The sequence below is a fragment of the Ranitomeya imitator genome, chromosome 5 (genome assembly GCF_032444005.1).
Source record: "Ranitomeya imitator isolate aRanImi1 chromosome 5, aRanImi1.pri, whole genome shotgun sequence".
Lineage (NCBI taxonomy): Eukaryota > Metazoa > Chordata > Amphibia > Anura > Dendrobatidae > Ranitomeya > Ranitomeya imitator.
In genome coordinates, this window is record NC_091286.1 from 130,210,329 (window position 1) to 130,224,442 (window position 14,114).

Below are 14,114 nucleotides of genomic sequence, written 5' to 3' on the forward strand. Positions count from 1 at the left end.
CTTGATGATTTGTGACAATGGTGAAGGGAGCGCCATAGAGAAATAAGTGAAAGTGTTCACATCCCCAGACGACTGCCAAGCTTTCTTTTTCAGGTTGTGAATACTTTCTTTCAGTGCTTGTTAAGCTTTTACTTGCATAAGAAATGATGTGGGGACTTTGATTGTCATCCTTGTATTGTGCTAAAATTGCACCCAGTTCCACGGGACTAGCATCCACAATCAGTTCGGTTCGAAGAGCTGGATCAAAATAGGCCATGGTGGTTGTTGAGCAGAGTTCCTTTTTGATTGTTTCAAAAGAGGCCTGACAGTCTTGAGACCATTGAAAAACGCAATTTTGTTTCATAAGTTCCCTTAATGGAGTGCTGATTGTCGAAAAATTTGGAATATATCTAGCACAGTAACTTGCCATTCCAAGAAAAGAGCGCACTTCACTGGCATCCTGTGGAATTGAAGCTGCTCTGATGGATTCCACTTTCTTGGGATCAGGTCGTACTCCTTCCGCCGAGAAAATGTGACCATAGAACTCCAATGAATTTTTATCAAATTCGCATTTTTCTTTGTTTAAAGTGAGTCCAGCAGAGAGCAGACATTCAAAGATAGCATATAGAGCACGATTATGTTCAGCTTGAGTTTTCCCAAAAACCAGTATGTCATCACTGTAATTAAAGGCATTTGGAATATGTTGAATGACACTCCTTATCGTATCTTGAAAAATTTCTGCTGCTGAGCAGACCCCAAACGTCAATCTTTTGTATCTTCTGAGACCCACATGGGTGGAAAATGTTGTTAAGTATCTGGATTCTGGACTCAATTCTAATTGATGATAGCCCTTATTGAGGTCGAGCTTTGAAAAAACAGTTGCTCCATTTAATAAATTAATAATGTCATCAATTGTGGGTGAGATGTGTCTTTCCCTTTGAATAGCAGTGTTGGGCAGGCGCATGTCAACACACAGTCTTACCTGCTCTGGAGTCTTTGGTTTTGGAACTTCCACAAGTGGAGAGACCCACGGAGTGGGACCAGAAACAGTTTCAATGACATCATCATCCATGAGTAATTGGAGTTCCTTTTCTACCTTCTTTCTCAGGTGAAATGGAATACGCCTGTGAGCCTGGGCTACTGGCCGGACACTGTCATCCACATGAAGATGCACTTGAGAGTCCTTTAATTTTCCTAATCCACTAAATAGGGAGGGAAAACTATTCACCATGGCTTGTACATCCAGGTCCGCAGGGTCGGTTATGGTATGAACAATCTGGATGAGTCCTAGCTTCAAGGCAGTGTGATAGCTGAGAAGACAGCCTCCGGATCCTTGTAATGTGTGAAAAGTGGTTTTCTGCCTATTTTCTTTATAGCTAAGTTCAGCATCAAATTGTCCCATTGTAACTAGAGGTGTCTTAGATCCATATGGAAAGATTTTAGTATGCACTTGCTGTAAGACTGGCTTTGTTTTCAACTGTTCATAAGTATTGCTGTCTATGATATCCACCGAAGCTCCTGTATCTATTGTAAAGGTGATATCCGTGTTGCAGATGGTGAGTGTAATACATGGAGACTGCACTGAGCCAGTGGCAGACGTCGTGAACACATAGTTCTCAGCCACAGACATTTCTTCTATATCCTGATTTACCATTTTTATATTTGCAGGCTTTGTAATTGGCAGAGGAGACTTGTTGGGTGCTGATTTGCAGACAACTGCAAAATGGTTCCCTTTTCCACATTTACTGCAAGTTTGTCCTATAGCTGGACATTTGTTCATGTGGTGAGGGAAATCTTGTCCACATCTATAACATTTCTTCTGTTGCGGGGCCTGCTTGCCTTGTGCACTGTTATGTTTGAGATTATGCACATGTAAATTATCCCCACTCTCCATTGCACTTGCCTGATGATCTGCTATCTCTATAGCACGGGCCATCTTGAGTAAATCATGCAGAGAGAGATCCTGCTGCAGAGCTTTACGCCTTATGGTATTAGACGAGCAGGTGACAATTACTTGAGTTAGGATTTCATCATCTACGTCAGTAAATGCACACCCATGTGCTAGTTCTTTTAGCCGGGTGACATAGGTGTCTATGGATTCTTCTGGAAGCTGCTTAGCAATCCTGAACTTGTATCTTTCATATCTGATGTTTTGTTTAGGGTTGAAGTAGTCAGTGAGAGCTTTGGAGCATTTGCTGTACGTGTCTGTCTCCGCTGCTGGTAATGTGCTGTATATGTCATAGACTCCTGTGCCCGCACAATGCAGGAACACGGCTTTTTTTCTGTTCTCCTCTTTTATATCTATTGCTTCCAGGAAATTCTCAAATCGATTTAACCATTTTCTCCAGTTATGAGAGAGATTAGTGACATCAGTCATATCAAACTGTGGGAACATGTGCAAGTATTCAGCCATGATGGAGTCTCTCAGTGGCGCTGGCGTGTGAAGCAGTAAAGCAGGGGTCAGTACTCACAGTAGCAGGTGATTCTATCCCATCCTTCGTCGCCAGTTGTAATGTCCACACGGTGTAAGGAATTTAAGAGAGAGTAAGCTTTAACTGTAGTTTATTCTTCTCATTTCCTCCAGCACACAGCATAACAGCAGCATAACATTTCCTCCTCAGGTCAGAACTGAAACTGAAACTCCTCTCAACTCCCGCCCTCGCTTTCTTAAAGAGACAGATCTAATTCTTATACATTACAACTGGGATACAGCAGAGCATGCCTCCTGGCCTAGCAATGCTCTCTGCTGTGATGAGCACCTCACTATCTATGGACTTTGTACAACAGAGAGCCTGGAGTGGGTGGGGTTATCTTCCTCAGCCCTGCTGTATTGTTAAATCTAAAAGATCTGATTGTGTCAGAAGTACAGCTGCACCCGGCAATCTAAGTGATACATAGCTGGAGTCAGCTTCTCTTTACCTACATCAGGCTGCTCTCAGATGAGGTAGCAAAAACCTTTGGACAGATTCCCTTTAATAGATTCCAAGTTATAATAATTATGATGACAAAAATAGCAGTGCAAACTTGCTTTCATATTACTAAACAGTTTACCATAAACCTCTTAATGAAGGTTCACAACACAAGTTTGAGGTCTCTGATCACCATGTACAAATGTTAACATTGATTCCAATGACTATTTAAAGTGAATCTATTACAAAACCAAATATTTTTGGATGAGTACAGCTGTACTAATCAATACTACTTGACTCTTTAGAAATAACACTTAAAGAGATTGCATATAACTCAATGCTATTTGTAGCTTAAGAATGGTACAGTAAAAAATAAACAGGTTATAAAAATATGTAATATATAATCACATATCATAACATCATAAGCTGAAAATAGCATTTAAAGATCAGCTTATGGCAGTCACATGGACCACAGAAAACAATAGTCACTCTAGAGATGTTTCTTGACGTTTATAGGAGTGTTATTTAGGCATGCTCTGTGATCTGAGGACAATGTTCAGGGGGGAGGAGGTGAGCTAATGCCATCACCTATTCTGAATGGTAAATATTGTGTTATATATAGATGATATCTGTCGTTGTAATTCTGTCTGTGATGATAATGAGACTGCTGAGAAGTGATCTCTACAGAATATTAAGACTAGACCTAATATTAAGCATAGTTGGAAGGATTATTTTCTATTACAAACAGTGTTATGGAAAATAAAGGGGAAAGAAATATTTCATTTTGAAAAAAATTTTTGTAGTGTTTTGTTCTTCCCTTTTCTCGAGCTTGTAGTAGGGGCGGTTCTTAGGGAAGAGTTTTAAAATTCCGTTTTAAGAATTTCTTTGTTTCTAATGATGTTCAAAAAAAATCTGTTAATGATTATATAAAAAATCCCTTACTTAAACAGTATGTAGTTTACTGATACTTTTAATTTTTGGTAGCTTATGGTAACTTTATACAGTCTTCAGGTTGGACAAGTACTGTAATTAGTTTTTATAGAGAGTGCAGCATTATATCTTACAGAAGTCCCAAATTAAAAGGATTTTTCCAGGTAAAGTACTCTTGTAGGATCGTTTCGCATAGCGTCACCCTTAGCTTCAGCTCCTGGGCCATTTTCTTGTTGAATTGGAAGTTCTGACCACTTTATTGACACACATTATGAAAAAGCAAATTGGGCTTTTTTTTTCTATCATCTGCTGTTTTTCTGATTTCAAATAAGTCTATGTCCTAAAATTGTTCTGATGCTAGGACCTTGTGACTGAATGGTTTAGCAAAACTTACAATCTAATAAAAGAACAGTTTTAGAAAATTAATATAATAATTAACTTCATTAACTGTATTTATGACCTTTTTAAATGAACAAATGTAGAAAATCCAACTGATCCTAATATGTGCTCTACTCCTGTGTACTGGAGATGGCTTCTTCCCGATTAAACCAACCAGAACTTCAGCTGCCTGGGAAATAGAGATAAGCCGAGCTCCTGCCTGGTTACTTATCAAAAGTTTACAGAGAGTTTGTTTTCTGGATAATATTTCTCTTCCATAAGTAAATGCTTTATAACATATTCTAAGGTGAAAATAAATCAGACTGTATGCACAAAGTATTCATTAGACTATATGTAATAGGAAAACAGAAGTATTATTTCTGTATGCAATTTAAAGGGAATCTTTCTGGACCATTTTACTCCTGAAACTATTGGTCTGGCTGTATAGGCCTTTGCGCAACAGCAAAAATTCTTCATGTTTTTTCAATCCAATATAGCAGCATCGGGAAATCAAGCTTCAAAACCATATGCAAAGTAGCCTACAAGTATTGGGAGCGTGTCAATACAGCCTGAGCACATAAATACGCCCCCAGTGCACTACCAAGATAATTTGAATGCCGCTTCAAAGCTTTATTTCTCAGCAATGGCACTTTGGATTGCTACAAAACAGGTAGCATTTTATTGTTGCACTATGACCTATACAGCTATACCACTAGCTTCAGTAGTAACATCATCAAGACAGGTTTCCTTTAAACACATACAAGCACAAAGTGTTCTCATAAACACCCAGAAATTAACTAATCAGGGGGTGAGAAAGTGGTCAATTCCCTTACAGTACCAGCATGTACAGGACTATAAATACATGACTATCTTCTCCCAAAAACAGTGCCACATCTGTCTACAGGATATGTATGGTATTTATGTTTTTCTTTATTGAAAATAATGCTGTGGGCTGCAATGCCAAACACAACCAGTGGATATGTGTGGTGCTGTTCCTAAGAAAGCTGGCTGACTGCTAAAAACAGTCACATGTCGGATTTATAAAAGAAAAATGAAAGGTGGTATCACTTATGCGCTGCTGAGATGAAATATCCTTAGAATAAAAACATTTATTAGAACAGGTTAGGCTTCTTTCACATTTCCGTCGCGACCCTCCCATCCTGCTGCGTCGCCGAGACGTAGCGACGGACGTTAACAAAAGTGTCAAAACGTATGTGACGGGTGCACTGGGCCCGTCTTTCTGACGGACCCGTCGAGGCTATGTGCACCTGTTGTGTATGCGTCTTCGCAGCGTTTTTCCGCTTCGAAAATGCATACACAACACAAACCAGGTTAAAAATAATAAAAAAATAATCAATATTCTCACCTACCGACGTCCCGCGCAGCGTTACCGATTCTCCCGGCAGCTAGCGTTCCTAGTAATACATTGTGAAATCTCGCGAGAAGATAGGCAGCATCAATAGTAAAAGAGAAAGAGAGCGAGCGAGAGAGAATTTCCCTGACGGGAAATTTTTCCACGCATGCTGAGTTTGAAAAGACGGGACCCGTCGCTGGATTCCTGCTTTTCACAGTCAGCGACACATCCTTAGGCTTCCATTGTAGCCAGTGACGGCCAGTGCATGATGCGTCGCTGACCGATTTTCCGACGTACAGAAAAAACGTTCCTCTGAACGTTTTCTCTGCCCGACGGACTGTTTTTTTTATGCAGGATCCAGTGCACGACGGATGAAACGGATGGCCATCCATCACAATCCATTGCAAATACAAGTCCATAAGAAAATGCAGGATCCTGCATTCTCAAAAATCGACGTATCTCGACAGGAGCTGAAAGACGGAAGTGTGAAAGAGGCCTTAAAAGTCAACGCGTTTCGAGGTCACGCAGGACTTCTTCACCAGAACAAATCTGGTGAGACTGTATGATTGGGCTGTCTTTTATGCTGTGTTTCTTGAAAAAGCTGCCAAACCGGGCATATGATGTGTCAAAGTTCAAATATGTCACGAGGATGAGCGCCAATAACAGCCACTTTTCCAATTTCAGAACCAAAATTCAATTAACACCAAAAATATTGGTATGCTTTTAAAATGTCCTTACAAAAGATAAAACAATAAAATATATAGAAAAAAATAGAAAGAAATGCGGCACTCACCCTTTTCTGCTTGTGAAATCGTGCTGTTTTTATTGGACCGACATGAAGAAATAGTTACATGTCCATGTAATAAATCAGGCGTGCAGGAGGGTGCGGTAAAATATATAGATAAATGAGAAAACATCAATCCATAAAAAATCTATTACAAAATGTGTATAGGATTTGAACTGATGACCGAACGAACTATACACTGCAGTGTCTGACAAACTGACAGACTGTCCTCTGCTCTCCTGACCTGATCTTGACAGCCTCAAAAGTATAACTGAGATTGTCAAGTTCGGGTCAGGTGTCCTATGAATATTCTGTGTATCATAGAATGTGCTGGATTGTGACACACGCAGGGCCGGACTGGCCATTTGGCAATTCTGGCAAATGCCAGAAGGGCTGATCTGGTTGTGGGCTGCCTTGTGTGCTACGTTGTTAACAGAATCAATGTTCTCAAGGCACCCATACTGCTAACAGTTGTGACGGAGTACAAAGCCGGTCACTCCGTCATTTACCTCAGCATGCCGTGGGTATAATTAGAAATATTGGTTTTGTAGTAAATCTTCCTTTCCTCCATCCAGGCAGTGGCGTAGGAAGGGGGGTGCGGGGGGGGCGGGCCGCCCCGGGCGGCACAAAGTGGGGGGCGGCACAATGCGGGGGGTGGGCCGGCGCGCCGCTGGCTGAAGAAGAAGAGGAGACTCAGCCGCCCGGAGCGGCGGCGCTATCTGCGCTACTTGCAATAATGGTATAATAGTAGCCGCTACTATTATACCATTGTATTGCTGCTGGCTGGGCTGGGGTCCGGGCCGGGGACCGGGTGGCCGTGGCGCCGCGGCGGCCGCCCGCGCGTGCGCAGATGGTAGTAGCGCTTCCCGGGGCTTCAGGAAAATGGCCGCGGGATGCAGATGGAGATCGCAGCGGCCATTTTCTTGAAGCCCTGTTCGCATTACCCACCGATCTCCTCCAGCCTCCAGGAAGCGCCGCCGCCGGGATCTCTGCAGTGCGCAGCTGCAGAGACAGTCAGTCTGACAGTCAGAAATGAATCTGATTCTGGATCACAGCGGAATCGGTCGGAATCGGATGACTCGGAGTCGGATCAGATCAGAGGCAGACTCACTCTCACAGACTCACAGGCATGCTGCACTGCAGACTGCAGTCCCTACTCCTAGCAGGTATTTAAGCACAGTTTATCATATGTGGAATGTTATATGCAATATAATATTGGTTTGTGACTTTAGAGACTGTCTGAGAGGCATCTAGGGTTTACCGTTTATGTACCACTTCCTTATGGTACTGAAACTGTATTTTGTTGTGACCAGTGCAACACTAAGGCAGTTAGGCTTCTTTCACACTAGCGTCGGATTCGGCCCGTCGCATTGCGTCGGGCCGAGATTCCGACGCTAGCGTTTGATGCGCCGCACAACGGGTGCAGCGGATGCATTTCTCCAGCGCATCCGCTGCCCCATTGTAAGGTGCGGGGAGGTGGGGGCGGAGTTCTGGCCACGCATGCACGGTCGGAAAAAGTGGTCCGTCGGCAGCAAAAAATGTTACATTTAAAGTTTTTTGCTCCCGGCGGTCTGCCACAACACGGCACAACCGTCGTCGGTAATGTTACTCTATGGGGCAAAAACGCATCCTGCAAACCACTTTGCAGGATGCGTTTTTTCCCCTAAACGACGCATTGCGACGTATTCAAAAAAACGCCAGAGTGAAAGTAGCCTTAGCCACATTCACACGTTGTGTTCTGTCCTGCGGGTTCTCCTGCAGCGGATTTGATAAATCTGCGGTTATCCCTGCAGATTTATCGCGGTTTGTCCTGCGGGTTCTGCTGCAGGATTTTACCCCTACTATTGATGCTGCATATCTATGCAGCAATATGCAGCATCAATAGTAATGTTAAAAATAATAAAATAATTATATACTCACCCTCTGACGTCCCGATCTCTGCGGCGCTGCTCCAAAGATGCTGTGCGACCAGGACCGACGTCAACGCAGGTCCTGGTCGCATAGCAAACCTGAGACCGCTTGCAGCGCTGAGACTTCAGAGGTGAGTATAGCTTATTTTTAAATTTAATTTTATTTTTTTTTTTACCACAAATATGGTTCCTGGGGCCTGGAGGAGAGAGTCTCCTCTCCTCCACCCCGGGTACCACCCGCACATTATCCGCTTACTTCCCGCATGGTGTGCACAGCCCCATGCGGGAAGTAAGCGGATCAATGCATTTGTATGGATGCAGAATCACTGCGATTCTGCACAAAGAAGTGACATGGTCCTTCTTTTTTTCCGCAGCAATTCAGCGCGTTTTTTTTTCGGGATTTTCCGCATCATGTGCACTGCGGTTTTTGTTTTCCATAGGGTAACATTGTACTGTACCATGCATGGAAAACAGCTGCGGACCCGCAGCGGCAAAATCGCGGCGGTTCCGCAGTAAAAACCTCATAGTATGAACATACCCTTAGTTCTACTTATAACAACCTAGCTTGCATTTTCTGTTTTTTTTTTTAAGAGAAAATAAATACGGTGTACATTAATTTAATATTTTTGGGTCTAGATTGAGTTCCAGATATTGGTAGGACCCGTTGAAGTGCTGAGGTGAGGCACGAAACGGCCGTTGTCCGCTTTGTTCACATCCCTCCCTGCATATTTTGAAAAATGTCCGAATAAAAATTGTGACCACCACACTCGGGTAAGTGCACTTTTTTTGCCTTTTTCTCTTGGACTTTCATGTTGTTCTGCAGAAGCTGCACCCCGTTGTTATATAAAGGAATTTTGTCGGTCCTCTCTTGAACAAAGGGTTGTTTGGATAATAGGGTCTAACTACAACAGCAGTGCGGGGTATTATCTTTTTACCCTTAGGGTACCGTCACACAGTGGCATTTTGATCACTACGACGGCACGATCCGTGACGCTCCAGCATCGTAACAATATCGCTCCAGCGTTGTAGACTGCTGTCACACTTTGCAATGTACGACGCTGGAGCGAAAATTTCATGACGTATTTGCGATGTAGAAGCCTTTGGTTACTATGCGCACATCGTATACAATATCGTGCACACCTTTGTTACACCATGCGATCATGCCGCCACAGCGGGACACTAGACGATGAAAGAAAGTTTCAAACGATCTGCTATGACGTACGATTCTCAGCGGGGTCCCTGATCGCAGGAGCGTGTCAGACACAGCGAGATCGCTGGAACGTCACGGATATATCGCTGGAACGTCACGGATCGTGCCGTCGTAGCGATCAAAATGCCACTGTGTGACGGTACCCTTAGTTCTACTTATAACAACCTAGCTTGCATTTTCTTTTTTTTTTAAGAGAAAATAAATACGGTGTACATTAATTTAATATTTTTGGGTCTAGATTGAGTTCCAGATAAAATGCTTGTGATTATGACGTTAAAAGTGGGTCCTGCCATAATCTGCCGAAAGCTAACACTCAGGTTCCATATTATACTCCCAGTGGCGTAGGAAGGGAGGTGCAGGGGGGGCGGGCCGCCCCGGGCGGCACAATGCGGGGGGTGGGTCACCGGGCCGCAGCCGGCGCTGGCTGAAGAAAACGAGCGCGATCTGCGCTATACCACGGATTATCGCTGGCGGCGGCCATCTTCCGGAGGCCGCGCATGCACAGATGGTAGTGCTCGGCTTCCCGGGGCTTCAGGAAAATGGCCGCGGGATGCCGCGCGTGTGCAGATGGAGATCGCGGTGGCCATTTTCCTGAAGCCGAGTTCGCATCTTTTATTATATTACCCGTAACTTTCACTTTCGATCTCCTGTCAGTGTCACTGCAGCGATTCCAGGAAGCACCGGGGATTTCTGAGCGTCCGCACAGCAGCAGATCACATCAGATCAGAGGCAGAGAGGATCGCACCAGGCTGAGGTGAGCAACCGCCGGACAGCAGCCGCCCGGTGTGGTGATAAGGGGGAGGCCGCATTTATGCACTTTATTTATGCATTTGCAGTTTCTCTTTACACACCACTTTTAGGGTCCTTCAGACTTTCTTATCTATTTATACTTTTTTTTGAGGGGGGGGAGAACGAGGTGTTCCCCATTATACTTTATACTTTAGGCACGCAGGGCCTGTGATGACGTCGCGGTCACATGACCGTGACGTCACGGCAGGTCCTTCTGCCAGACGATCTATGCCAACGGAACGTGGCGGTTGTCTCGCGAGGAGCGGTAAAAGCGGCGTATGTGAGTATATAATGGTTTTTTTTTTTTATTATTATTTTTGACATTAGATGTTTTAACTATTGTTGTAAATTGTAAAAAACTTGGTCACACAGGGTTAATAGCAGCGGTAACAGAGTGCGTTACCCGCGGCATAACGCGGTCCGTTACCGCCGGCATTAACCCTGTGTGAGCAAAAAAAAAAAAAGAGTTGAGCAAAAAAAGCTTTGTAGGTCTCAGCAGTCACGTTGGTGGTCCCAGAGGTCTTGGTGGTTCCAGCAATCGCGTTGTGGTCCCAGCGGTCACATTGGTGGTAAGCAGACCTTTTTTTTTTTTTTGCAGCAGTCCCGATCATGTGATGGTAACATTCACCGGCGATTCGGCGAAAGAATTTAACTTGTCCATGATCTGAGGTCTTATTTCTGCTGCATTTTTTTTATTCTAAAAAATGCATCATAGAAAATTCAAATTCAGCGTACAGGCTTTACCAACTTACTCCGCTGCCGGGCCGATTGGTCATTTGGTGGGAGGGCGGGACTGTGTGTAGCAGCACCCAGACGTAGGCAGAAAGTCATTCTGGGAATGCTGGAGTGTCTGCAACCAGTCCCGCTCTTATGCCGGCTACAGGAGTGCCATCCTGGTGGCCCGGGCCCTTGTCTGACCTAACTTTATTTTTTTGTTATTTTGTTAGGCTTAGATAAAATGAAGCGAAGAAAAGAAAGTGGTGCAATGTTTAGAAAAAAGAAAAAGGCTAAGGAGGAAGAATTGAAAAAAAATGAAGGTGCACTACTAAAATATCTCAGCCACGATACTACTACTCCTGTTGCTGAGGAGATTCCTAAATTCACAGCATCAGACACAAGTGCTCCTTCAACTTCAGGAACCAATGAGCAGTGTGATGACCAAGACATTGACCCAAGTGCTCCTTCAACTTCAGGAACCAATGAGCAGTGTGATGACCAAGACATTGACCCAAGTGCTCCTTCAACTTCAGGAACCAATGAGCAGTGTGATGACCAAGACATTGACCCAAGTGCTCCTTCAACTTCAAGAAGCAATGAGGAGTGTGACGATCAAAATATTCCTGCTATTGATTTAAAGGATGTTGGTCTTTGGCCAAGTAAAATTAATGATGATACAAGGATCTTACTGGTACGTCAAGGTGCATCAGTGGTTCAGCATCTAGACTCAGACTTTGCTGAAGTGGTTCGTGAGGGAGCATCAATCAAGGGACAAAACAGAAAACTTACACGCAACTGGTTTTTTAAAACTCTGCCAAATAATGAAAAAATGTTGAGGTCATGGTTGCTGTACTCTCCTTCCAAAAAAGCCCTTTACTGCTTTTGTTGCAGACTATTTGCAGATGCAGAAACAAGTCAGTCTAATTTTGATTCAGTGAATGGATTCAACACATGGTGGAAACTTAATCCTAAAGTATACAACCATGAATCTAGTGTGGCCCATGTAGAATGTTTCACAAAATGGAAGGAGTTAGAAATTGGACTCCAACGTGGCGTAACAATTGATAAAAAAGTACAGGAAGAAGTAGAAAATAATGTGAAGAAGTGGAGGGAGATACTTGCAAGATTGTTGGATATCATTAGATTCCTTGCTAAACAAAATTTGGCTTTACGGGGTCACAGAGAAGTAATCCATCATGAGACTGATTACGAACCTGAATCAACTGGAAAAAAGGGAAATTTTTTAGAATTAGTTCATTTGTTGGCGAAATATGATCCAGTGCTACGTGAACATATTCTAAGAATCAAGTTTGGAAAAAAGTTTGCTACATCATATTTCTCTCCTACAATTCAGAATGAGTTTATAGAAATTTTGGGAGGGAAAGTAAGAAGCAAAGTTGTGGAGCAAGTAAAAATAGCAAAGTATTTTTCTATGATATTTGACAGCACCCCTGATATTTCTCATAAGGATCAAATGTGCCAAGTTTTACGCTACGTTATGATCAATGGGAAAGAAGTTAAGGTTGTGGAATCATTTGTTGATTTTATTGAAATAAAAGGTAAAACTTCAGAGAGTATTTCAACTGTGATTTTGCAACAATTAGAAAAATACGGAATTGACATCCAAAATTGTAGAGGACAAGCATATGATAATGCTGCTGTAATGGCTGGTCAACATACTGGCGTTCAGAGACGCATTAAGGAAATAAACAAAAAAGCTGAATTTGTTGCATGTACAAATCACTCACTGAATTTGGCAGGTGTACATGCAGCTTCTGTTGCACTGAGTTCGGTTACATTTTTTGGAACTGTGGAGCGTTTGTTCACATTTTTTTCTTCTTCTACCCATCGCTGGGATGTTCTGATTTCAGTCACTGGTCAAAGTGTCAAGCGTGTATTAGAAACTCGGTGGAGTGCACGGGGAGATGCTGTGAGTGCAGTGAAAAAAAATTACTCCAAAATTTTACAGGCTGTAGAACAGTTAACTGGTGAAGAAGAAAATAGAGTTACCAGGTCAGATGCTGGTGTGTTACTTGTTGCATTACAATCTTTTTCCTTCCTGTGCTTTCTTGGCCTGTGGGAATCTGTGCTTAAAGAAATTAATGACACACAGGTCTACCTACAGACCAAAGGATTAAATATCCAACAATGTGACACAAAACTTGGAGCATTAAAAGCATTTTTAACAGAAAACAGAGAGGAATTAGTTAAGCATTCAGTAGCTTATGCAAAAGAAATTTGTGAAGATTTGGGAATAGATATGGATCGCCGCTCTAGAAAGAAGAAAAAGATGGCAGGTGAACAATCGCAAGACGCTGCATTGCCATATGAAACGGAGTTGATGAGAGAAATGTACCTTTCGTTGGACAGAGTGATCCAAGAAATCACAACAAGATTTCAACAGCTTCATGCTCTTGCTGAAAAATATGCCTTCCTTACTCCATCACACCTTTTGGACGATAAGTATGAGTGTCAGCTAAATCAAGATCACGATGATATTAATAAGGAAGAGTTCCTCATTGAGAGAAAAAGGCTTAAAAGTTTTCTTTATGTTGCTGTTACACAAGACAAAAAAGAGACATGGAAGGAGGACAGTCCGCTTGAACTGTTGCAGTTTATTGTAAAATATAGTCTAGAGAACTCAGTTCCAAATATTGTCATACTCCTTCGCATTTTTCTTACTATTGCTGTAAGTGTTGCTACTTGTGAGAGGAGTTTTTCCAAGTTAAAGCTGATTAAAAATTACCTAAGATCCACAATGAGCGCCATGCGTTTAGGAAATATGGCCATTCTGTCTATTGAACATCAGCTGAGTGAAGAAATAGACTTTGATGATGTTATCAACGATTTTGCAAACAGAAAGGCAAGAAAAGTAAAATTCTAAAATATTTGAAATCAACTTTACTCCCAAAGTGACAATTTAAAGTTTCAGTTAAACAATAAAGAGTTTTTTTTCTGTGCGTGTTGTCCTGACTATTTTTGGTAACCTTTGTATTGAGTCGGGGGGGGGGGGGGGGGGGGCGCCAAACTCGGGACCGGCCCCGGGCGGCAAAAGCTCTAGCTACGCCACTGCATCCAGGGTAATATTAGTAATATATCCCATCTGGTTATTGGGGACGGGGACACCATGGGCCTGTGTGATTTCAAATGCCAG

At 42.8% G+C, this 14,114-nt stretch overlaps 1 protein-coding gene across 1 annotated transcript; it reads left to right on the plus strand.

Annotated features, from left to right (window-relative positions):
• Positions 1–9,887: 9,887 nt before the first annotated feature.
• LOC138637688 (zinc finger MYM-type protein 1-like) lies at positions 9,888–13,844 on the plus strand. Its single transcript, XM_069726551.1, has 2 exons — positions 9,888–10,208; positions 11,191–13,844. Exon 2 carries the CDS (start codon positions 11,202–11,204, stop codon positions 13,842–13,844), a length of 2,643 nt encoding a protein of 880 aa, XP_069582652.1. The 5' UTR covers positions 9,888–10,208; positions 11,191–11,201.
• The last annotated feature ends 270 nt before the right edge of the window (positions 13,845–14,114 follow it).